Raw genomic sequence first — 26,988 nt, forward strand, 5'->3', positions numbered from 1 at the left:
TCTGACAATCCAGTTTTATAAGATTTTACATTCATCCAGGTGCCCCACCTATTAACATTGTACAATAAGTTGGTGCTAATTATGCCTGGCAGACAAATTTGACTTTAGTGGAGAAATACATAGTACGTAACAAATTATAAATGAAAATCATATGATGTGGAATTTCCATTACAGGCTCGGAAACAAATATCGTACACTGATAATAATAGAAAGATAGAAACATAACTGCAGTCGTGATTTCATATAATCAATATGATTAGAATGTGAAATGCTATGTTAAGCACAGTACTGCATGTTTGGTGATGTTATTGTATATATATTTTTTTATACAAAATATTACCCAGCAAACACACCTTAATCTATTTATAATCACTACTTAATATTTTCTTGTGATGTTGTTTCACTGACTGTGACTTTCTCTGGAGAGTCACTATAGGCAAAACATCTGGGGAAAATGCCAATATTTCCAGCTGTGTGTCCTTCTAGCCATTCTTCATTCACTGCAAAGAGGAATAAAGGAAGAATTGCTTCAGATACAGGACACCGTACCTCTGGATGAGAGGAAACGTGAAGGAGTGTTAGAAAGCTCACTGTATACCTAGAATCAACAGGTATTAGGTCATTTTTTAAGCTACTTCTGCTTCCCAATCCACTCTTAGACAGCGTTTTCTCTTGTGTGTGTGTGTACATGTGTGTGTACCTTCACTGAGGATGTCAATGGTGTCCCCCTCACTGAACTCCAGGTCTTCAGGTCCTTGTGCCGTGTAGTCATATAGTGCCACCATCTGGTAGAGAATTTTCCTGTTTGCCAGAGGATCCTCGGACTGAAATGGGATGTTTATGACATTTTTTTTTTTTTTACATTATATCTGGGATGTTGGATCCAAAATGAAACAATGACTATAAGGTCAAAATGCAGATCATTATTTTTAAATCCATTAAATCACAGATCAAAAGTCACGGTCTGTCATCGTCGAGACTTTCTGGTAATCCTTCATTTACAGTCCCTTAAGTATTATGTATTAACCACCAAAGTGTAAGGTATAAACACTTAAATACTGGTTAATTATTTTGGGTGAAAAAAAGTCATAACAAGGCATTTAACTGAGATGTTGGCCAAGTTCTAGTCATTAAGCAGGTACTATATTTGTGTAGTACAAATAAAAGTTTAAATATTTACAGCTTTGTCGTTTAAACATGTGGCGTTACTGAGAAATATGTTGTGTTTCTACTTAACATCTTGTTATTTAAAAAAAAAAAGATCCAGTTATGATTAAATTTATTATGCTTATTTCTTAATAGCGAAGCATTTCAGTGCAATATCAGTGAAATGTGTCAGTTGGAATATTTATTAAAAATCTACAATTCTGTAAGGACACTTTTATTTAACACTTTTGAAAGGAGTCTCCAGTGTCAGTGCTTTGTATTGATCAGCAAGTTTCTGTTTGTTTGTTTGTTTGCTTGTTTTGTCTTATTATTCGAGAGAGATAAAAATAGAGAGGCTGGTGAGGTAACAAGTGTTTATAGCTGCTATAAGATAAGTGATAACGAGAATGAACTTCTTTTACGGACATTCCACAACAATTAATGCCACTATAAATTGATCAAAGGTATTACTAGCAATTGTTTCAAATTGGTAATGTGTGAGAGGAATAAAAACACTTCAGGCTGTAATTGGAAGATAAGCAACTTTCTGATGGTAACAGTAATTATGCTTCGGGTTGAGATGCATCACACTACTGCATCATGTATTGCCCTGTAGTGTTTTATTCCTTATTTAATTCATATGGACATATTTTCAGTCATGAATGGAATAAACATTGGTTAATGCAGGTGTATTTACTTTATATGTACAGTATTTCAACAGACACCACTCAATACATGTATCTATACTTCCTTTGTTACTTTACCATTAGTGTATTTATGCTGAATTTTATGATTTTTATGGAATTTATGCTGGATTTTATGGGATTTTAAAGTGTCCAAACATTTAAGTAAATATCCAAGTTTGCATTTCAAACCAGGCTACTGTTGCTTGGGGATATTTGCTATCATTATCCAGACTGCTCATTGACAGTGAATTAAAAGTAGGTGTCTTCATTTAACACTTATGTTTAAAGTATTGCCACCGGATAAAGAATATTTCAGGTGAAACAGGGCTTTATGGAGCTAAACACTAATTTGTCGCAGTTATAAATAGTGCATTCTTGAATAATATGTAACTAATTATCATTAGTTACATATTATTCATATTATTATCATGTTGATGTGTGTACTCTTGTAAACGTAATGTATGAAATGCAGCCATCCCCTTTAAGCACTAATCTGTTTTTGTTGTTGTTGTTGTTGTTGTTGTTCAGGTGATGTGTCCTTCACAAATCAAACACAAGAGGTTACGAGCTTGATGAATCAAGTACCTGACACCACAGAGTGGCTCGGCCTGCTTCTGCCACTTCAGCCAGGCTCCTCACACCTCCATCCTCCTCCAGAGGCGTCAGGACGGAGGAGCCATGCTGCTTATGTCTGAAAGAGAGGAGACAGAGGACAAACTAGAACCATTTTTCCCCCCCTTTTGAGTGGCCTTGATTTCAAACTACAGCTGGGAAAAAGCAGGTCGGCACAATCACCTCAGACGAATGAGTTCAGCAGGCTGTCCTAGTTTCTGAGCGATTCTCTCCTGCAGCTCCCGGTATGGTGTCTCTAGTGGGACACTCAAAGCAATGGTGTAAGTGTAGTGCACCTTAACTACGACTGAGTCTGCTCCTGTCGTCTGCAAGAAGGACCATCCATGTGACAAGATTAATAAAGGATCGATCAAAGTGTTAGAATGAAGACAATAGCCAGATGAAGACTGAAGAACAAAGACAACAGCCATTATATAGTAATAATGTAATTCACAGACTTTATCTATGGTATCTATAGAATTATGTACAGTAATTAGTAGCCTAAGACATTTGTAAACATTCCCAACTGCACCGTTAAGGCACAATTTTTGTTTGTCTTTTTTTTGTTTGTTTCCATAAATATATTACTGCATATATTGACATACTGTTGATTAAATCAAGCCAGGAATCAAGCCAGGAAGCGTGATCTTTTTATCTGCTGTAATTTCCTTGTAAGTTCTACATATGATCATCTTTTAGAGCATACAGTAAAAAGCATGCAATGCTCTAAAAGATGATCAGACAATATTAAGCTGTACAATGCAGTGCTCTGGTCTGAATAAACCAGTTCATATTTTTATCTGCCATCCTTTCCCTCCCCTGGGTTTCTGCACTGACTGAATGGGGTCAAAGTGCTATTCAAAATACACCACTGCATGCCTCAAACTCATTTCCTCTCCATCCCAACAAGCACGACATGACAGAGAAATGAAACTTATGAACATTATGGAAGATATGTGAAGAAAGAGGGTGCCTCCTAAAATTTGACTGTAAACCTAAACGCATCATTGTGGTGTATCGGTTAAAATCAGAGCAGGGTGACTTCAGATTTCCTCTGAGAGCTCTGTGTTTCCCTTCTGAGTCTGGTTCCTCTCAAGGTTTCTTCCTCATATCGTCTTAGGGAGTTTTTCCTCACCACCGTCTCCACCGGCTCGCTCAATAGCGATTAATCTACACACTTAAAATCTGTATCCTGTGTTTATATTTATTTCTGTAAAGCTGCTTTGAGACAGTGTCCATTTCTAAAAGCGCTATACAAATCAAATCGAATTGAATTGAAACAAATTTAGTTTTAATGTGAATAATATCCCCAACTATCTCTAGAACAGGGGTTCCTTAAACTTTTATACTCAGGACCATTTTAACTGTAAAATTCATTCCACGGATCATAAATTCCACATGATTATTATTTTAATGTGTACATTTGTTATTATTTGCTACTTGTTGGAGGCCAGAGCTTTTCTTGCCACTGAAATTCTGACAGACCGAGCACATTAGGTAATAAGTGTACATTTGTTTTTGAGGTACTGACGTTTGGATTAAACTTTTGCAACTGCAGTGACCATCCATCCATCCATCCATCCATCCATTTTCCATATCACTTATCCTACACAGGGTCATGGGGAGCCTGGAGCCTCTCACAGGGAACTCCGGGTACAAGTCGGGGAACACACTGGACGGGGTGTGAACCCATTGCACACACACTCACACACCCATTCACACACTATGGACAATTTGGAAATGCCAGTCAGTCTACAACGCATCTCTTTGGACTAGGGGAGGAAGCCAGAGTACCTGGAGGAAACCCCGGAAGCACGGGGAGAACATGCAAAACTCCATGCACACAGGGCGGAGGCAGGACTCATCCCCAACCCTGGAGAACCACTGCTCTAGAATATTATCAGAATATTTCACATCTACAGGTTGTAGTCAGAAGTCAGAAACCAATGGGAATATGTCACACAAAATCCACCAAAAACATAATACAGCAGCTGAGAAAAGGCATAGAACGTACGGGTGAACATGAAGCATATGTTGTAAATAATAAACACAAAACTAAGTATATCTAGTTTTGCTCTTATTTGTTTCTGACGTGTTCTACCATCTTAATGTCATGACACTGTTCTCCATCAGTCTCTGCTCAGTCTTACCTGGGCATTAGGGCTCAGGGCTGCGCTGCTGTACTGCGTAGAAGGTGTGGTCTGTGTGTTGCTGGTGTCCACAGAGGGCAATTCTACACACAGGAGTAAATAAAAAGCACTCTGGCTATAAATATTCAGCATTTCCTGTATAATCACACCGTACGTGCATGAGTGAAATCTTGCAACATGTTCTCATGTTTGCGAACTTTGCAACACTTCCTCAAGCCTTATGTAAAGGTAGGAAGATTTCAGGTTAGGGGTGGTTTTAGTGCTTGTACTAACGAAATCCCAGAGTGTGATGGGATCATTACAACAATGGACTTGCTGTAGAGAGTAATGTATTCACCATGTACTGTACACAGTATACAGCATGTGTATATAGGTATTAACTCATATTGACTGTTACACCCTGGCATTGTTCCAGGAACACTGCTGATAAGGTTTGATTGTACCTGGAGGAGGAGGAGCAGCAGTCTGTGGGCGTGTAGGGGGCTTCATGCTCGGCGGGAGAGGAATCCCACTAGCGGAGCTCTACAAAGGTCACAGAAGAGAAATGAGTAGTCCATAAGAGGCAGGGACTTCTGTCACCTGTGCACATACAACGCTAAATTTGTCTAATTCGTTATCAGGTCTGTGGAATAAAGGCTTTGGCTTGCAGGAAACCAGACAGCTATAAAACTCTCTCTGTGTCCCATTCATTCATGATGACACAATCATTCTTCTTTCCCTTCCACAACACTTTGGATAAAGCAGCCTTTGTTTCGAGATTGTATTAAAAAAAACAAAAAACTATCAAGTTAAACTGTAATCCAATACTGAAATGTCTGGGTCTCTGTAAAAAGGAGAATTTCTCAAAAAAAAAAGAAAAAAAAAGGAGGATAAAAGATGACTATCGATTAGATGAAATGGTATCATGAATAAATAAGTGATTTGTGTTGCTGGATTGTGATGAAACGCACACTTACTTTCCTTCTCTTGTCTTTTGTCTTTTTCATCACTGTTTCGAGCAGGAGGCTTGGCAGCAGGCCTCTCTGAAGCATGAGAAGCAAAAAGAGAAGCATTAAAAGCATCAGTGAGTCACAGAGAGATGACTCATGCTTCGATGGAAAGTAGCGGGGGAAAAAAAACCACACAAAAAATAATAATAATAATCTCACCTGGCCGTCATATATGACTGTGACGAGTCCGTCCTTGTCCTCTTCACTGAACACGTACACGTAAGCACCGGCCGGCACAGTGAGCTCACCCGCATTCCTCCCAATGTAAGCCTTCTTCACACACATGTAGCGCGAGTCCCTGTTTAACGCGATCGTCACAATGCTCAGGGTCAACTCACACACCTCTAAATAGTAAAATTGTGATTGTATAAGTGTATCTAAAAACTCTGACCCCATGGAGGTTTACCATCCTGTAGAGAACCAAAAAAACATACGCGGTTTACACGCCTGGTTATAGACTACAGTAAATCGGTCAATTTGTGGCTTGTCAGGAACGCCAGTACAATTTCTATACTGTTTCTATGGTAACCACTGTCAGTTGTGACTAGTTCACGACAACGCATCGATCATACGGTATTTACACAGAGCAGGCGTGCAGAACCAATTTATTTTAACAATACGTTTTCAAATATAAAACCTATTTTTCTTCATAGTACTCCGATTGTTCAACTCCAAAGTGAGAAATTTTAAATCATAGGCCTTAGCGTCTATTTTACGCAATTATATTTTCCCCATTTTCTTGAAGGATGCCAATAATTTGGGAGTTTTTATAACCCTCTGCTGTTCTGTCCATATTAATTTGGCTTTGTGTTGTGTTATTACAACTTCGTTTGTATTGTTACATGCGTTATCACATACAGATATGTACAGTTATGATAGGTTGGTGTAAATTTTGTTGTCTTCCTTGTAAAAAAAAAAAAAAAAAAAAAATGAGTCTTAGCAACATACAAGCTATTTAATCATTAAGACTTTCTTAGTATTCAAATTAGAGCTGAAGTCAAGACCACCATTGTCAAGTAAAAGACCAGGACTAGCCCAGATCAAGTCAAGACTTAAAGTTGAGTCTTAAAGGGGGTCCAAACGATTGAGAGACCGAGTCAAGATTGATGCGTAACACCATCAACGCTGGAGAATTAAGCTATTTTCTAGAAGAATGAATTACACTGCAATAAAATGTTCACTTAGCGAGTGAAAATATCTTGAAAATAGTCACATTTATCAAGTATTTCTCATAATAAGATTACAATAAACCGAATATAAGATCGTTAAACATATTTCCAGACATTATTACTCGTTTCAAGCTTGTAGTTTTCTTATTCTATTGGCAGATAATTTTGCTTCTTTCTAGAAATAAATGCTTAAAATGAGCAAAATTATCTGCCTATAGAACATGACTGTTTCAAGCTTGATGTGAGTTGTACATTGAGTACAAATGGCTTGAAATAGGTTCCATGATTTTCTATTCGGTTTATTGTAATCGTATAATAGGAAGTACTAGATACATTTGACTATAATCAAGATATTTCCACCTGCTGAGATGTAATGTTTCGCAGTGTACTTTTCGTCAAACTTTGTGCAGGATAACACAGACATTATTTTTCCACAAAATCTCAGCCTAGACACAGGCCGAATTCAGAGAGACCAATGCCCAAGACCGAGACCAAAAACGAATGGTAATTCCTAAGTCCTCAGACAAGTCCAAATCAATATAGAAATCAAGTCCTACAGAGCTAATTCAAAAGCTACTGAAGAGTTTGATTAGCTCACTGATACAGTATGTGTGGGGCAGCCCGGGAAAACCCTTAACATGGTGAAAATATGACACTTTTACTATATACAGTATAGCCGTGAAAACTACAGGCCTTCCTGAACTGAAATATGTTTTCTCTGTATCTCAGCCAGAAAGTTCCAGCATTGTACGCTAAAAAATTGGATACCTTCAAAGGTGAAAAAAGAGACAACTTAATGTAAAGATCTGACTCTGGAAAAAGGAGAATTGGAAACTATATAATAATAATAATAATAATAATAATAATAATAATAATAATAATAATAATAATAATAATAATAATATATTTTTCATATATAATTTCTTAAATTAGAGTTGACAAAGTATGTTTTAAACAGTTTTTTTTTTTTTAGACCAAGCCAAATGGAACTAATCCCTATAGGACGGTGTGTACCTCTAGGATCAGTGTCTTTTTCTTTTTTATTATTATTCTTGTCAATAACAGGAAATGTTCTTCAAATTCTCATTTTGATGCGTGTACTTACTGGCCCTCTTCAACCTGTGGCTCATAATATCCAGGTTTCTGCAAAGGATAAATATAGTGACAGGACAGTATTAATATACTTCACAACACTATTAGCCGTAGGATACTTGCTTTCTATATGGGAATGCAAAGTCATATTCATCAGTGCTGACTCCTCCCACTGTCTTTTCTTAGGTATTTTATTCCCATCAGAGAAATTAATATTATTCACATAAAACAACAAATATAGCAGAAACGGATGTGCCTACAGTATGTATCTCTAATGAATATGTAATGTTTTTCTACGTTATAGACATGTAATAAAAAGTCTCTTCATCGCACCAGACTGTTAATAATCATGTAAATCAAAGCCATACACAGTCAGTGGGATGCAGCCTGAAATCTGAAGCTGGTTAATATGTGGGGTCAAAGGTTACAATTGCATGGTAAAGAACTTAGACCGGCTAGTTTTTCTTTCTCAAATCAGATTTTTTTTAAGTTACTAGTATGTTAATAGGTCCTGAATTTCTGGTAGCTGTTAAATGTCATCATTTCTGACGCAGTGTTGATTCAGTAGTTATGACTGCCACAGAGCTCCTGCTAACACCTTGAGCAAAATCCATCACCCACGACTGCTCAGCGCTATGCTTGGCTTATTTATAATTCACTGAATATATATATATATATATATATAAAACCATACCTGCAACCTCAGAGGTTCAAAACCACCAAAGTCATCGTTCGGGATGTCAGAAATGATGACCTAGAAGAAGAAAACATCAGACACACAATTACTGACCACTTTAGTCTCGCAAAACTGTTTGGTGAAAGAGACTGGCAACTTTAGTCAAATGTAAGAAAATGTACCTCCGCTTTGCCCAGGAAGTCTCTGGGCTGAAGCTCCTCCACATACTGTTTCCTGGGCCGGAACACCACTCCCTCTGGGACCACTAGAGGCGCAATCATCTCCCTCCTCTAACACACACAACGGAGCAGAGCAGAGCGGGTGATTATCTGCATGTCTAAAATCACACCACGTTCACTATATATTCCAGAGTTTGGGCCTTTTCTACTTAATGTCTGATAGTTTAATGTAGAATATTCAGCTTCTAGTTTTCCTGTATAGTAGGATAAAGGGGTAAGGGGTTTTAAATTTGTCTAAAATTTTCACTAAAAGAGTAACAAAAATATAACTGATTAACTAAATTCATACATAAATACATACATAACACTAATGTTTATCTTGCCAAACACTGCCTGAGTGCACCATGAGGACTTCTTTTATTTTTGTACTTATGAGAAACATTAATGTTAACTGATACTACTTTTCAATTCTAAATATTTCATACACACACACACACACACACACGTGTGTGCACACGTGTGCGCACACACACACTATTGTTAAGAGGTGTGTCATAGAGGTATGACAAAGAGCAACTTTTCCTTTGTGAGAAGAAATCCACCCCGGAACTTCCACTTCACAGAACCGGAAGGAGGAATTAAGAGTATATTGTTCTTACTGATATAACATACAATAGTCACAGTTAAACAGACAAGGTTACTACAGTATTATGTTACCTTGAGTAGGATGACTTGACACTAGAAGAGTTGCAAGTGTTGTAAAACAGTAATCCAGTACTGGACAGGTGTAGATTGGTGCTTAAGCAGGTGTATACAGTACAGTATATGTTGCTAATATAGTGGCCAGTGAGTGTATATCTATAATGAATTCTTGAATGTCACCTACAATAGAGTGTAACATCAGTATACGAGTGTTCTTACCGCTACACTCTTCATGGCCGAGTCGACTTGATCTCCTCTTCCTCCTCCCTCCTGTAAAGCAGCCTGTAGGATCTCTGCAGCTTTATTCCACTGTTTTAGTCTACAGTGCACAGCAGCTGCATTATAAAGAACCTATCAGACAACACACACACACATATATATATATATATACATATATATATATATATACATATATATATATATATATATATATATATATATATATATATATATATATATATATATACACACACACACACACACACACACACACACACACACACACACAATCAGTATTGCTGTACTGTTGCTTGGTATCATTATCTCTCTGTAACAGTACAACGTGCACCTTGTCACGTCTCCTGTACACACAGTATGGGTTTAATGGTGACATCATCGGTGTTCAGTGTTCTCTTGAATACCCAGATTTGTGTGTGTACACGTATGGGAAGAAATTCCATTCCAAACCAGGAAGAAGGATATAAACCACAAAGCTATCAGCACTTCTCTCCTTTCAATAAATAACAGAGTCCAGTCCTTCTGCGTATGAAGCAGCAAAGACAGAAACACACAGATATTTTTCATCCAGATATACATCTGAAGTCATTCCACCTGTTTGGGCTGAGGAAAGAAGTGTACTGCGATATGACATTTGCATAAGTCAGAGGAGAACTTTGCTGACAGGGTAAGCATTCACAAGGAAGACGAGAGAATATGAGCCATTTCCTCGAAAGAAAGAGCTGAAGATATTAAATTTCAAATCACAGATGAGTCATTTACAGTCAGCGTTCAGAAATAGCACACTTCCTGAAAATGAGCATTAATGAATAACACAAGAAATATCATGTTCTGATCTTTAAACATTATGGATGCAGTATAGTTTTATTATAACTAGAGATGGTACGGTACAACTTTTATATTCCGATACAGATACCATTACTGAAATCTTGAGCATCGGCAGATAACGATACGCATTTGGAATTTTTTCTTTCAAAACTTCTGAGCTGTAAAATGATTTTTTTTTTTTTTTAACCGAAGCACTTAAAAATTCAGGAGAAAATCCATAGCTTAAAACATGACTTACACAAAACCGCAGCTTTCACACATAATTACTTACATTGCAAAAATAATCAATATAAAGTATCCAGTTCCAATTCCAAAAAATATTTTCCAAATCAAATTCCACATTTTTCCATTCCTTTCCAAGTCATTCATTTTTTCTCCAATTTCTGATCCGCCTTATCCCTATCCCGAGTATCAGATCAGTGACACCCCGAATTTTAACACGTTTCATTCCAGCAAGGACGTTTACATGGTCCATTTTTGGCAAAACGTCCGTTTTAAAAGTATTGAAGTATTGACACCCCAATACATATTGACTGGGGCCTTTCTTGGAAAGAATAACAGCATTAATATTTTCCTGTAATGTCTACAATGTTCGGAGGCACTTGCAGATGATCTTGGACCGTCCTCCAGTTCAAAGTCATTATTATATTAGAGTTGTGTGCTTTTGGATTTAGTGACATCTTTGAAAATGTACTATTTATGATCTCGACATTCTAATCTCTGGGAAATTTTTGAACAATTTCCTGTTTTGTGCGTGTTTGCACATATGTGAAACCCTTCACCTTTGGGAAACCAATGAGCTCAAGGATCACAGTTTGAGAAGATTCAAGTATAAAAATCAATTACAAAATATTGTGCTCAGATAAGACCACTTTTTGACTATTAAAAATCATAAATAATGTATGATTGGTGAGGAAAAGAGGACTCTATACAGAGAAAAGCCCCTAAACGCATTGTAAAATATGGATGTTGATCACTGATGTTTTCTGCTGCTTTGTCTACTGTCTATTGGAATCAATAAAGATGGATGGCTCCATTAATTCTACTAAGTACCACAATATTTTAGCTCCAAACCTGTTTGCCTCTGCCAGGAGGTTCAGACCTGGCTGTAGATGGACCGATCAACAATAAAATGATTCCAACCAAACACATAAATGTTTGCAGGGACACAAAATACAGTAAGTGTTTTATAATGACCATTTTAGTCTCTGGATTTGAGACATTACAGGAGGAGGAGGAGGAGGAGGAGGAGGAGGAGGAGGAGGCAGAGTGCTGAGGGAAAATTTTTACCAAAAACATGCAGTATGTAAGAAAAGATTGTATATGTGAACAAATATTGCCTTGAAATAAATCTATGCTGTAAAAAGAAATGCCACTTGTTGCATGTGCTAGTTATTTTTCACTGAAAGTGTGACAATGATGTAGTAGTTCATGGTAATCGTTTAGGTTATGAAACCATGTAGATTTTCCAGATAATTTGCAGTGTTGTGTCTTTACCTGTCTTGGGAAATGACTACACGTGGGCATAAATGGTGTAAATAACATAGAGGTCAAATTTACAATATACTGTATGCAAATCTACAGGAGATTGTCTACCTGCCAGCTGTAGAGTCTATAGCGCAGTCCCAGCTGTTTGTAGTCAATGACAGTATTGGTTCTCAAGTGCTTCTGCGCCCAAACACAGTCGCCGAGAGCCTCATCCAGTCTGAGAGAGAGAGAGAGAGAGAGAGAGAGAGAGAGAGAGAGAGAGAGAGAGAGAGATTGGTAATGCATGGTAAAAAGTGATGATGCTGGATATGCTGTATTCACATGATAAAATAGGTGCAGGTTTATCATGGCCAAAACCTCACTGCTAAAGCTGGTCATGCAAGTGACCATCTATGCTGGGTTAAGCTGTTCTTAGCTGTTCTTACCTTCCTGCCATCATGTGCACTGCAGCCCTTTGGAAAAAGCCCACAGCAAGCCTTTCGTCCTTGGCAATAACCTGATCCAGAGCCTGAAACATCAGTTAGACCCTGAATTACAAGAATACCAGAATACCTTCTAGCTTAATGTGTGTTTGTTTTTTTTGAAAGTCTCACTTGAATTGCTTCCTCGACCTGGCCCAAAGCGAGGTGCACAGATGCGGTGACGAACAGAGTCCGAGATGTGGGCTCAGAGATCTGACTGAGCTTGGCAAGAGCACCGTCCCAGTCTCGGTTGTCCACAGCACGCACAGCTTCGTCCCATAATTGAATAAGCTCAGTGTATCGCATGACTCTGTCTCTGGAAGTCAGAATCTCTTCTCAGAATCTAAAAGGACAGCAATAAACCCTGTCCCAATATACACTCCTGGGCAAAATAAATAAATAAATAAATAAACAAATAAATAAATCTGACAAGCCCATAATGGCAAAATATTAAGCTATTAATGGTCTTAATGACAAATCATTGGTCAGAAAACGATCAAGAATTAAACAAATAGATAAAATATGAGATAGTTTTTAGATTTTTTATTTAGTATGCGATAGTTCCTTTGATTTCTTTCAATGTTTATGCCTTGTGGGTAAACTTTCGTCCATTTAAGTCCATTAAAAGCTTTATATTTTGCCATTTTGGGCTTGGCTCATTTTGTTTTGCCCAGGAGCGTACACCTCGTACTTCATTATATCTCCCAATCTGGCTCAATTCGAGGGATAAATTCCAGAAGTCATTTGGTTTGCATGGAAGATGAATGACAGGAACTGACTGTTTCTCTGTACCTGAATTAATATTATGTACTAATATTATATAACATGATCTGTACACAACAATAGATACAAAGACAGTACAACAAGAAGTTCATCTGAAAATCTGCTTAAGCAGTAACAAACCTCTAAATTACAGCTGTGCTGAAATACACCTATCATTTTCATCAAGTACATCAGTAAATAAGTTACTCACCAGGAGGATAGAGAAAAGGAACGCAGGAAAACTCTTCACCTAGTTGAAAAGGAGATCCAGTGCTGTCCAGAGTTACAGAGCAGCTCATTTATGCCGTCTCTCCTACCTGCCCTGTGGAAGAAAAAAAAAAAAAAAAAAAAAAAAAAAGGCATGACTTCCCTGCCCACACCTCTCTGGAAAGCAGGAAACTCTGCCTGTGACATTCCCGAGTGTGTGTGTGTGTGTGTGTGTGTGTGTGTGAGAGAGAGAGAGAGAGAGAGAGAGAGAGAGAGAGAGAGAGAGAAAATGCAGTTGTTAAATGAAAACAACTATGTGAAATGTGAAACTCATTCAGTAAAACAGGTTATTCTAACAGCAAAGATTATCTAGTCATAGAGAGAGTAAAGGTTATTTAACAAATTCATAAAAAGGTGGTGTTCGCTGACTTGCCTGGGGTAAGGAAGAAGAAAAAAAAACAAAGCTGCACTTGTTCTAACAGTTCTCTTTACAAGGAATTAACTAGTGTGTACAGTTTTGCCCTCTGAGTATTACATTGTTTTTATGCATAGCGGTGTTTCCAGTTCTGCTGCATCTGTGTAATACTAAACACAATGATTGCCATATCTGCTACGGCATTAAATAAGTAATGTGTATCTGTACATATCTACTACTCATTCATCCAAACCCAGAAACATTTTACACATAATGGATTATTATAAATGATCACAATAATAATGTTAGGTTTTGTCTTGATATTAGTGGAAAAAAATGAAGTAAAAGAAAAACATTTAGTAAAGTATAGTACAATAATTATTTTTGTTACTGTTCTTGTTTTATAATAATTACACATATACTGTATGTACATATATTACCACTAATATTAATTATACATTTTTTCATAATGAGATTATGGATGGTTTATACTACTACTTCTACTACTACTACTACTACTACTACTAATAATAATAATAATAATAATAATAATAATAACTATTATTCTTATTACTGTTGTTTATTTTATTTTATTTTAGTTTGCTTATTTATGTTTTAATGTATTAAATAAAATTAAATGGTGTATCCTTGTGTTGTCTGGCAAATATTTCATGTTTATTACAAATGCAGTTACTGTTGTATGCTCTTATGAGGCATGTACTGTATATTCCCAGATGAGGAATACAAAAAAGAAAGAAAAAGAAAAAAAAAAGGGGGGGGGGGGGGGGGGGGGGCGCAAGACAGTAATTTTGTGTCAGTTGCAGAGCACTAGATGTCCAGCAGATGGCGATGGTGTTACATGTGTACATTTCCAGGAAAAAAAAATAGGGAACATTTAGAACATTTAGGTAATTAATAATTATGGAGTATAAACTGTATAGTTAAATAATTAATGTGTACACACACACACACACACACACACACACACACACACACACACACACGCACACACGGCTTTTGCTCTGTATTCTGATGAGGTTTCAGACTGAGGCTATGGGGAAACAACTGAGTCAGAGCAAGGGAAATCACGTGGTACTAAATCACGTGACACCGCTCACATCACATGAGGACACTGCTTTGAAGCGGCGGTGTTTACACTCCAGTGTAATTTAACTCGGATGTGTTACTTTTCTCCCAATGGCGGGCCGGTGGACCTCTCTGGGGATTATTCTAACTGTTCTGTGTGTGCACCACGTTTCTGCCTTTTCTACGGTAAAGTTTCTATTTCATTTCCTGCCAAAAATCATTATAGTGTACTAATCGAGTGACCCTAGGTTGTGTAGGGTGGTTTGGAGTTATGGACACAGCCTTAGTTTTCATCTCAGTTGATTTGGATGTGATTTTTTAAATTTTTAAATCAGTGTTGATGATGGGGTTCCCCCCTTCCCCCTCTGTGTATCTGGGTTTAGAGTTGGAAACAAAGTAGAGGAAGAGAGAGATTAGTGGCTGAACCTCAGTTAAAGGAGAAGTTCTTCACTCAGATTTTGGACCACTTCAATTACAACAGCCAGGGCAATGGGACATACTCACAGCGTTACCTGATCACAGGTGTGTATCTTTTCCTGCCCCCTTAAACACTTCTATTACAACACAGCCCATGTAGAGATTTCCTTCTATTCAGATGTTTCTTGTGTCCTTAGATCAATATTGGACGAAAGGCCATGGCCCCGTCTTCTTCTACACCGGGAATGAAGGGGACGTGTGGGACTTTGCCCTGAACTCTGGGTTTATATTGGAGCTTGCAGCTAAGCAGGAGGCGCTGGTCATATTCGCTGAGCATGTAAGACAGAAAATCATGTGATATCGTCAGGAAGTGAAGTCTGAGCTTCAGTGTATGGGTGTACCGTTACACATCTGTTTGTTTGTGTAATTTGGCAACCTATTATCTCGTCAGTTACTGGACAGGGACCACCACAGGACCACCAATGACCAGATGTAGTTCAAGTGGTTTTCAGAAAAGCTCACTAATGCTGATACACTCGTATCAGGTCCTGTGATGGTCCATATGGTGGAATGAGACATTGTGCTTAACAGACTGTGTTGCATACATACTGTTCAAAGTGCTTTAGCTGATAGAATGTCAATTACAGTTTACAAGGTAGGTGTGTATAAGAAATTGACCTGTACTGTTCGGGACTATTTTCGACTCGTACATGAAAACAACACTACTATCTTCTGATTGTGTTTTATATTATCGAAATATCTACATTGTTATTCCAATTCTAGAGATATTATGGGAAATCTCTACCCTTTGGCCAAGAGTCCTTCAACATTGAAAACGTCGGGCTCCTGACCGTGGAGCAGGCTTTAGCCGACTATGCAGTCATGATCACGGAGCTAAAGGAGGAACTGGGAGCTCAGAAATGCCCCGTCATTGTTTTTGGTGGGAGGTAAGACGCGTTTGTATCTGCACACAGCTGGAGCTGTTTCAGTTCTATGCAAAAACATGGGCACAGATATAGAAAGTTGACTTGCAACCAGTTTTTGTATGAAGTTTGACATCAGTTGAGGGGGGCTTAGTGGTTAGCATGTTTGCCTTGCATGTCCATGGTTGATGGTTTGATTCCCGCCTCCAACCTGTGTGTGTGGAGTTTGCATTTTCTCCCTGTGCTTCCTCCAAGTACTCTGGTTTCCTCCCCCAGTCTAAAGACATGCGTCATAGGCTGATTGGCATTTCCAAATTGTTGTGTGTCCGTGTCCTGCGATGGGCTGGCCCCCCATCCAGGCTGTCCCCTGCCTCGTACCCAGAGTTCCCTTGGATAGATGATAGATGATCTCAATTTACAGTTGAGTGTAATGGTTTGTGCCCACATGAATAGGGTAAATAGTCAGCAATCCAAAAATCAGAGTCGGAACTAATTTCAACAATCAGTCTGTATAATTCCTAAGTCTCATTGTTCCTTTTCTTTTCACACTACTTTATTTATCCATGGTGAGGTTGACATTGTGTATGGCTTCCATCAGTTCCATACTGGCTTTTGTATGCATTCTCATTGAATCTGTAATGCTGTAGACCAAAACTAACCACGATCTAATGTTCATTTCTGCACTTCTAGTTATGGCGGCATGTTGAGTGTGTATATGAGAACACGGTATCCCAATATTGTAGCTGGGGCTTTAGCTGCCAGTGCTCCGATCTTATCTACAGCAGGACTGGGCGACTCTGGGCAGTTCTTCCGAGATGTTACGGCTGTAAGTTAAATTGTTATACTCGTAAAAACGTTGCCGTTTAACGTTACTGTGCTGGATAATTGTTTACTTACTCAGTTTTATTTTGAGTAATTTACCAAATTATGTGCAGGATTTTCAGAATTATAAGCCGGAATGTAAAGACTCCGTGAAAGCAGCTTTCCAGAAGCTTCAGACTTTGGCACAACAACAAGGTCATTATTTGGAAATGCTCAGGATATTAGACTATAAAACACCGTCAATTGGTAAAACCTGTTTATTAAAACAAGCCCCTTTTCTCCCCGTCTTTTTTTTTTTTTTTTTGGTGAAACTCTAGACTATGCCCGTATCCAGTCGGCTTTCTCGCTGTGTAAGACTCCATCCTCGGATATGGACCTCCACCAGCTGAACGGTTTCCTGCGCAACGCCTTTACGTTACTGGCTATGATGGACTACCCTTACGACACCAGCTTCATGTCAAAAATGCCTGCTTTCCCTGTTAAGGTACAACATTATGTCCTTCACATTTTTCCTTGAACATTCCACAAGAGACAAAACTACCAGACTGTGGGGCATTAAAGGGTGTGGTTCATCACAACATGACAATATTCCTCTCTCTGCTTCCCAAATATGTAAAGAATGCAGATCAATGCTGTTTCAGTCTACTGTATAGGAAAACTATACAAAGGATAACTATATAAAGAAATCTAGATGTAAAATGCACATAATATTCATTTAGTTTGAGTTTAATTGTGTTGGCAGATTTCTGTGTCGGAAGGCTTACAACGTGCCATGTAAGGAATGATGGCATGCTGGTATAGGAAACCAGTGATGTGGATTTTTTGTGTACTGTTAACACAATGAAATCGAATCTATAGTATAGTGTGGAAGCCTGAGGTTTACACCCCCAGTTTATACTGTGATGTCACACACTGGTAAGTTAAAGCCTCTAGAAGACATCCAAGTGGTAATTAGTGAGTGTGACAAAGATCGTTTGCTTTAAATTACTATAATTCATGAACGTGACGTGAACACGCTCTTAAAGAACGTTTACAAATACAGCAATTTTATCGTTGCAAGTCACCAGCCGCTGCACCATGAAGTCGCCAGTAAGCATTACTTCTGGGTGCCATAGTAACATTCATCAGCGGGTGGCGCAACTAGCATTCCACTATTGACGACAAATCAAGTTTTCTTGCTGCCAAAATTGAACACTTCGGAAGGAGAGCGTTTGTATATAAAATTCACCACTGTATATGCGCATTATATACTATGAGTTTGAGCTCTTTGCCATTGCGGCTATCAATCTGTGGCGAAAGTGCAAGCGCCGGACTGTCTGGGTCTGCGAAACAATTCAGACTCGCAGGCATCATGGCGGATCATCGATCACACGCGCTCTACTGTTTTCACTCCCATTGGTAGTCGCTGCACCAAGTCGCTCCAAACTTTTCTCAATTTTGTCGCAGCTAGTCGCCGATGGTTGCTGCCGCTCCTGTTGGCGGAAGTCGCCAGCTCACGTTGAAAATGAGCAGGCTCTGGTCGCTTTTTTGCCGTGTGTGAGAATGTTACTCTCTCTGTGGCAGCACTACTTACTGTCCAGATGTGATTCATACGTGTGTACACACACACACTACCCGTCAAAAGTTTGGAGACACTCGACTGAAATGTTTCTCATGATCTTTCGATCTGAAGGTGTAGGATTTAAATGTTTGAAATCGGAGTTGTAGACAAAAATAGAATTGTGGCAACAGTTTTCTAATGAAAGAAATGAATAACATTTTATTTACAATTTTTTTTTTTTAAATGGACGACTTGGGAGTCCAAATATTCCGAAAAGCAGCCGATAAGAGTCCAGCGTAGGTGTGAACTCCTTTTAATCCTGTTTAAAAATCATCTCCGGGAAATTCCTCAAGAAACCGGGTGAGAAAATGCCAAGAATACATTTCCGGAATTTCTAGGCAAAAAGTGTGTCTACGTTGAAGTATATAAATATAAAATTATTTAGGATTTATCAAACATAGTTCCATTTGTGTTACTCCAGAGTTTTGATTACATTATTATTATTCTAAAATGTGGGGAAAAAATAAATAATAAAGAACGAGTGTGTAAACTTTTGAAGGGTAGTGTGTGTATGTACGTACGTACTGACTTTCAGTTACTCTGCAATCAGAGGATGGATTTGGACATGAATTAGTTGCATGTTTCTTTCTGTGCTGTAGGTGGCGTGTGAGGTGATGCTGAATGGAACTGAAGTGCTGTCCGCACTTAGAGACACCGTGGGTGAGGAAGCTGCCCTTTAGGAAACCCGAGTTCTCTTCTGATTCCCTAAGCAGCTGTGAACATTGAGGAGAGAAAAAAATACAGTTCAGTTTGAGTTTAGATTTGTCATTAACTGATGTGTGTGTGTCCCTCCTTTTAGGTATTGTGTACAACTCTACAGGGAAGGAGACATGTTTTGACCTTTACTCGCTGTATGTAGAGTGCGCAGATCCTACAGGCTGTGGCCTCGGCTTCAACAGCTACGCATGGGACTATCAGGTGCTTAACTTTTAATACAAGTATGTCTCGTAAGTAAGAGACTTGTCTGTACATATCCTTTAAAAATGATCATTTATTTGTGCCCCAATCCCTTTAATGCAGCTCGTTTGTTCCAGTTTTGTTTAAGATGCACAGTCCCTCCTGAAAGTATTGTAACAACAAGGCCAATACACTGAATACATCTGGGTTTGAGATCAGAAGTTGAATGGGATGATGGATCACAATTTCAGCTTTCATTTACTTATACTTGCTGCTATAATTCATTCTGCTGCTACCATCATGAGTTACATCATCAGTATAGATTAGCCCAGAAGCAGCCATGCAAGCCCAAGCCATGACACTACCTCCACCATGACACTACCTCCACCATGCTTGACTGATGAGCTTCTATGTTTTGGATCATGAGCAGATCCTTACTTTCTTCACACTTTGGTAGCTCATCTCTGTACTTCTTGGCGAGTTCCAATCCTTGTGGTATGGACTCTATTTCTGATTTCGAAGTGTTCGTCGAATGGTCGATTTGTGATACCTTTACCCCTGCCCTGCGAAGGTTGTTGGTGAGGTCATTAACTGTTCTTTTTGGGGTTTTCTTTACAGCTCTCAAAATGTTCGTCATCAACGGTTTCCCTTGGCCTACCTGTTCCATGACATTCCAAATTGTTCTATTTTCTATATCCAATGCTTGTGCAATGGCACTAATAGATTTTCAGTCTTTTCTCAGCTTCAAAATGGCTTGCTTTTCTCCCACAGACAGCTCTCTGGTCTTCGTGTTGGTTTATCCTTTTTAACAACAAATGCAGTCTTTACAGGTGAAGCCTAGGGCTCAAACCAAACGTAGACGTTCAGGGCTATTAATTCTTTAAAACGATCAATTTAACACGGCACACCTGGGCAGCAAGAAACACCCATCAGTCACATCTTCCAATATTTGTGATCACTTGAAAAAATGGCACCTTTTGTTTGAACCCACCCATGTTCTAAGTTATTTAACACATCTAGATGTAAATACGAGGACATAGGAGATGAAATTCTGATCATTCATCTTTTGATCTCACAAAAACAATAGCATTTGGCCTTGCTGTTCCAATACTTTCAGAGGGGCCTGTAGGAACTATGCCACCAACCATGTTGTTTATGTTGACCAGGCATGCACGGAGATCGAGATGTGCTTCGAGAGCAACAACGTTACGGACATGTTTCCCCCCATGCCCTTTACACAAAGTATGAGACAGGAGTACTGTGCCAAGCAATGGGCGGTGCTGCCACGGCCAGGCTGGCTCAAAACCCAGTACTGGGGTGATGGTGAGCATCAAACACACTCGCCACATTTACATATATTCAAATCCCTTTCTTTGTGGCTGGGGTTGTAACAAGTGTGCACCTTTTTGTACATTTTAGTGTTCATCTTTGACCTAGAAAGGTTTTTTTATTTTTTATTTAAAAGTGTACGTACCTAAAACGTAATTATGGTTCACTTATGCACCATAAATATTTTTTAAAAAGGTACACTATAGCCACATTTCTAGGTGAAATATACCTATTAAAAGGTACAAAATCAAAGGGTGACAAGGAAAGGTACAGTTTAGTACTCATTTTTCTCGAAGTGCGCAATGACGGCCTTTAGTGTGCTAGAAAGCAATAATCCAAAGCTTAGTGATGTAACAAAAGTAATGTAGGACCCTGAATATACGAGTGAGGTTAAAAAGGCAACGCATATGAAGTTTCAACACAAAGGGATGTCCGTGTTTATTGTGAATGCAGTTTAGCGAACAGGCAGCAGAGGGCTCAGATTTCCAGACTTGTTTCTATATCAACACGGTGTTTTTAAGATTAAGGCAAGCTCCAAGAAAGGGACGCACCAGAAAAACAGGGAATGAGTTAATGAATTGTAATATGAATTGACTAAGGCTTTACACTTCGTGTGCCTGTATCATTTTCATACAAGACTGTCAGGAATATATTTTAAACTGAAATGCAGGAAGTTAATTTATAACTTGGGCTAGGTTCTAGCTGACAGAAATCGGTACATGTACGCAGAGGATCCTGAATAAATGTGAAGTTTTACACACATACATCTTAATGTTGTGAAAAAAAACCTTTACTTGAATCTCTTGCATTGTTGTTTATATCCTGTCACACTTTTAGCTATGTTACTTGGATAAAATCTACATATAGTAAAAATGATTACGTAGATTTTTTGTAAAATCTACATATAGTAGTCGCAGCTTTGACTTTTTGTCCTTTTACCTGTACAAAGTTTTTTAGGATATAATTTTTAAAATACTATTCATGTTTTCAGTCCTCTGATTATATAAGAAGACACACACACACACACACACACACACACACACACACACACACACACACAGATCAACCATGACATCAGGCAACCACCTGCCTAATATTGTGTAGGTCCCCCTTGTGGTGCCGAAAAATCAAGGCATGGACTCCACTAGACCTCTGAAGGCGTGCTGTGGTATCTGGTACCATGACATTAGCAGCAGATCCTTTTAAGTCCTGTAAGTTGAGAGGTGGGGCCTCCATGGATCAGACTTGTTTGTCCAGCACATCGCACAGATGCTCGATCGGCTCGACATCTGGGGAATCTGGAGGCCGAGTCAACACCTTGAACTCCGTCATGTTTCTCAAACCGTTCCAGAACAGTTTCTGCAGTGTTGCATCATCCTGCACCATACTAACTACCGCATACCAGGAACACCCCACAGGTCCTGCTGTTTTTCGAGACGCTCCAACCTAGTCGTCTAGTCATCAAAATTTGGCTCTTGTCCAAGTCACTCAGATCCCTACGCGCGCCCATTTTCCCTGCTTCCAACATATCAACTTAGAGAACCGTCTGTTCACGTACTGCCTAATATATCCCACCGCCTGACAGGTCCCATTGTAACGAGATAATCAGTGTTATTCGCTTCGTGAGTACATCGGTCATAACATTAAAACCACTAACAGGATAGATCTCCATCCCTCTTCAATTTAAACAGCTGTTTGTGTAAAACCACACACATAAATTCGGTGGCATTACAATGTTCTGCGCTTCTAACATATGCACTTTTTACATTTGGACAAAAACCCCCTGAAAATTCCAAATCTTCAGTTTAGATTTCATTTTAATATCTTCGAGTCAGAAGTGACATTTTGACAAAACAGAACTTGAACTTCATTACTTTTACTGAACCTTAAATTTGAAATGAAATGTTTAAACCTCACTTTCAGCTTCCAAACAGAGAATGTAATTACTGCTTTAAAAAAATTATTATAAAAATATAATACTGAGACTTCTGAAAAATGTGTTGTCACAATATTGATATCATATTGCGCATATTTCTTTCCAGCTCTTTCAACAGCCAGCAATATTATCTTCTCCAACGGTGATCTGGACCCGTGGGCTAACGGAGGGGTAAGCTCAGAGACCACACCCACTTCCTAAAATTCTTTTTCCAACATGTAATTACTGATTCTTTATACACACACACACACACACACACACACACACACACACACACACAAACACACTCCAGAATCTTCAGCTGAGATGATAATTGGAGGCTTATTTATATTTTTCTCTTCCAGATCAGAAAGTCACTTAGTGAGTCTTTAATTGCAATCAACATAGAAGATGGAGCACATCATCTGGATTTAAGGTGAATCTCCAGTAATGTCATCTCCACTTAAGTTATTTGATGTAACTTGAATAATGACCAATTTTTATAACATGTAACTGATGTAATACGCTAAACCGTGTCTTCGTTACATGGTAATAGCTTTAACAGCACACACACCTGCACTCACCTATGTTTATGGAATCACATGACTGTCGTGTTTGGCAGGGCTTCTACCGAATATGATCCTGCATCAGTGATAAAGGCGCGGCAGCAGGAGGCCACCATCATCGCACAGTGGGTGAAAGCTGCAAGAGAAAAGATGCTCTAAAAATCTTTTCAAAAGGTGCAGTTTGGACATTTTAAAGCTCCACATTATATAGTAAGCAAAATTTCAACGATACCTTAAATACTGTGATTGGCAAATGTTACCATGCAATGAGTCAGGCTGGTCCCTCTACTCCCTCCCCCCATCCCAAACCCTGAAATCAGCTCCAGCAGTCAGGACAGTTGCTCAGTTGTGGCTATGTCCATTAAAAAAAAAAAAACAAAAAAAAAAAGAAAAAAAAGCAGCCAACTTCTCAGGCATAAGTCGTTTCCATAAATGATTCAGGAGAAAGGGAAGACGTTTTAAATTGTGATTGATGAATTGTAGTGAATTTCACTGCAAACTCCTTTTACTTGTAATTATTGCTGCTTGTTTTTTGTTTTTAAACAAAAAGATTCAAATAAAATTCAAACTCAACTCATTTGCATCTCTTTTGTAAGAGATTACAAAACTGTTTATTGAAGAATGCTTTTCTTTTGCACAACCTCACATTACACACATTTTCCAAAAACTCTTAAAGCGGTCAACCATGACAGATTCCAACTGATTTTACATCACTTTTTATATATATATATTTTTATATTATTTATATATATATATATATATATATATATATATATATATATATATATATATATATATATATATATATATATATATATATATATATATATATATATATATATATAACAATATCAGCATTGAACACGCATTTGAATTATTTGCTTCTTTCAGCATCACTTATGAAAAAAAATGTTTTAATTCAGGTCTTCTTTTTGAACAGCGCTGTCTTTGGTCAATCTCTAGAAGGACAATGATAATTTAAGAAACGTACACATTCATCACCGGGGAGGGAAAAAAATATATACATACAAAGCCCTTAACTGTATATGTAAAATATGAACATTAGCCATTTGTATATTTTAACACATTATTACAAAATGCATGTGAGCTGGTTTCATTTATCAGTGATTTAACTTTAATCATTACAAAATCTATCATAAATAAGCAAAAAAAAAAAAAAAAAAAAACCACCCCAAAAAAACACTGATTTCCCAGTATCTACAACAAATCTGTAAACACTAATACAAAACCACAGCCGTATTCATGGGATGTGTGACGTTTCAATACAAAACATCAGTCTCAGGAATCAAAATATACTTCATTATCATTGCTCCGTAAAGATTCAAAAGGCACAAGCAGAACAACACACGATTCACAAATTTCGGCGCTTCATGGCTGAGCTCTACGTCAGACGTAAGCAATGTCTATTGAATCAGCCGTAACGAGGGAGATACAGTTATTAAACCCAACACGGTCTAATATGTCATCATACGAATGAGGCGATGTGCTATCACAGAGGTTACGTTAGATGAAGACCACGCTAACGACGCCTGATAAATGGAATAAATGATTTATTTTCCTAGAACTATCAAATGGTGTGATGCACTGATTAACAGGACCAAAAGAAAAAAAGGCAGCTTATACTACATTACCATGAAAAGGCAAAGCCCTCCATCCTGTAGACTTTTTCATGTCTAAAAAGATCAATAAAAAAATCCATCTGGAGACTCCTTCCAGAAAACGTCACTGTTTCATTAACATGACTCGTGGTTTTTTTTTCTTTGTTTAAAAGAACACATTTTACTCTGCAGATTATTGGTCTTCGACTTGTATGGCGGATGCTCCACATAATCGGTGTTAGTTGTTACTATAGAAACAATAACGTATTCGATCGAGTGCATCAGTACGAACTTGTGATGTGCTTTGAAATCTACTGCGAGCTACAGTTATAGAAATGACACAACACCTCCTAACCAATCAGATTAGAGACTTCAACAGCACTCTGGTATAAGCAAATTTAAGCCAGAATTAAACTGACAGACTATTTTATTATTACTTGGTACGCCCAGTGAAGAATTCGCTCATTTTTTCACAATCTCGCTCCGTAACTTCATATGGCTTTGAAACAGCAACGACTGGCAGCCGATTGTTGCTTGGGAGGCGGGGATAATCATCGCAGGATTTACTGAAATAAGAATTTAAAACCACAAAGCAACAATGAAATAAGGAAGTTACTCGCAAATATTTTGTTCAAAGTTTAGCGACGAATTTACTGGTCCATGTTTTAGGTGTAAACTATCACATAGACGTCTATGTAATCATTATCAGGTAGTATTTTAAAATACAGCACGGGTAAGGGGGGGGAACTTACATCACCAAGATATAACATTACTTTCCCTATATACAGGAATGGCAGTGATGGCTGTGCTCATCAAGTCAGCAAGGAAAAAATATATAGTATATATAAAATATAACACAAACGTTTTCCTTTTAAGGGATAAAAACTCAACGTGGAACACTGCGGGGGAAGAAAAAAAAAACAGGACAGATTTGATCACAAAAGGGGATTTGGGACGCCATAAAGTGCTCACAGTCTGTACAAAAAGGTTCACAGTTAGAAAGTGAATTCGACTCTTGGACTTTACCTATTTAAACGGTTAAAGAACAGAGTGACTGGCAACAGTGTAATTCGTGCCTGTTTCCCTTCGTCTCTCATTGTGCTCGACGGTGCTGTGGCGATCAGGCTATTATCGTGTGTCACAGTCAACTCTGAAGCCTCCTTCTCTGATGATGGAGGATGAGGAGTTCAGCACGGTCATGCTGGATATGATTGATAATCCACAGCATAGAGAATTGGATTTGTTCTCATTCAGCACTAATGAAATTGTGTAGAGTGCAAAGATGAGATTTACGCTGGGATAAAAGAAGCACGCCGCTTCTGGCAGTCTGTATTCTGATCTCTAAATGTATCACGTGACTTTAATAAAACACTTGTAGAAATTGTCGCTAATTAAATACGAAATGATTCTTGTTCCCCAAATAGGAAAAAGAAACAAGGCAGTTTAGATAGCAAAGGAACTGAGAAGTCTTTCTGTAAAGCCCTGAGAGAAGTGTGTGAGAGAGAGAGAGAGAGAGAGAGAGAGAGAGAGAGAGAGAGAGAGAGAGAGAGAGAGAGCGCCCCCGAGTCAATCACTCAGCCTTTGGCCATATGGGCAAAGGATGGGCCTCTGTGTTGAAGATGTACGTGTCCAGGTTAATAAGGTCCGAGTTGTCTGAAAACAGCAGGTAGAAGTATTTGAGTGTCTCGGCCAGGAAGAAGCTCTCCATCTTGTCACGTGGACTGGGAGACTTCGGGTCTCGCACATTATTGATGGAGGTGTAACCACCGGTATCGACCTAAGAACACATGCTAGAGTCAGAACTGCAGGACAAAACTGTACATGTCTATAGCACAACATTGTGTGTACCCCTTAGACCCTGTAACAATTTTTAAAAATCGTGGACCCCCTTGTTGTACTTCACAGATGCCACTTTGAGAACCATGGCCTTAGTGTATTTTTTTATTTTATTAATTTTTTTTAAAGAAAAAAGCAACAGTGGGCTATAAAAGATCAGCTCAATGTTTATGCAAAAG

General features: G+C 38.4%; 3 protein-coding genes across 8 annotated transcripts in view; 1 reads left to right on the forward strand and 2 right to left on the reverse strand.

The window, feature by feature from the left end:
- Nucleotides 1-23,391, reverse strand: noxa1 (NADPH oxidase activator 1). 4 transcript variants are annotated; one of them, XM_017451955.3, is made up of 17 exons: nt 23,373-23,391; nt 13,389-13,499; nt 12,548-12,731; nt 12,380-12,462; nt 12,063-12,171; nt 9,621-9,752; nt 8,703-8,810; nt 8,539-8,598; nt 7,858-7,895; nt 5,743-5,881; nt 5,551-5,616; nt 5,038-5,116; nt 4,595-4,677; nt 2,628-2,770; nt 2,418-2,523; nt 701-824; nt 1-500 (listed from the first exon to the last, which is right to left on the reverse strand). In XM_017451955.3, exons 3-17 carry the CDS (start codon nt 12,719-12,721, stop codon nt 373-375), a joined length of 1,572 nt encoding a protein of 523 aa, XP_017307444.1. In that variant the 5' UTR covers nt 12,722-12,731; nt 13,389-13,499; nt 23,373-23,391; the 3' UTR covers nt 1-372. The 4 variants fall into 4 exon arrangements, with proteins under 4 accessions (XP_017307444.1, XP_017307446.1, XP_017307445.1 ...); XM_017451957.3 differs by having other exon boundaries at nt 12,548-12,758; nt 23,373-23,390; XM_017451956.3 differs by having other exon boundaries at nt 12,548-12,797; nt 23,373-23,389.
- Nucleotides 14,904-23,931, forward strand: dpp7 (dipeptidyl-peptidase 7). Its single transcript, XM_017451958.3, has 13 exons — nt 14,904-15,071; nt 15,269-15,407; nt 15,500-15,639; nt 16,086-16,249; nt 16,916-17,051; nt 17,161-17,242; nt 17,365-17,531; nt 19,247-19,307; nt 19,447-19,565; nt 20,711-20,867; nt 22,916-22,980; nt 23,154-23,224; nt 23,411-23,931. The coding sequence occupies exons 1-13, from the start codon at nt 14,997-14,999 to the stop codon at nt 23,511-23,513; spliced, it is 1,479 nt and encodes a 492-aa protein (XP_017307447.1). The 5' UTR covers nt 14,904-14,996; the 3' UTR covers nt 23,514-23,931.
- man1b1b (mannosidase, alpha, class 1B, member 1b) overlaps nt 23,929-26,988 on the reverse strand; it is a 12,877-nt gene continuing 9,817 nt past the window's right edge. For all 3 annotated transcript variants that reach the window (XM_017451954.3, XM_047150015.2, XM_047150016.2), the window contains exon 14: nt 23,929-26,750. In XM_017451954.3, coding sequence (XP_017307443.1) covers nt 26,544-26,750 — 207 coding nt within the window. In that variant the 3' untranslated portion in view covers nt 23,929-26,543. The remainder of the gene's footprint in view (nt 26,751-26,988) is intronic.

Source organism: Ictalurus punctatus, chromosome 22 (genome assembly GCF_001660625.3).
Source record: "Ictalurus punctatus breed USDA103 chromosome 22, Coco_2.0, whole genome shotgun sequence".
NCBI classification, from domain to species: Eukaryota; Metazoa; Chordata; class Actinopteri; order Siluriformes; family Ictaluridae; genus Ictalurus; species Ictalurus punctatus.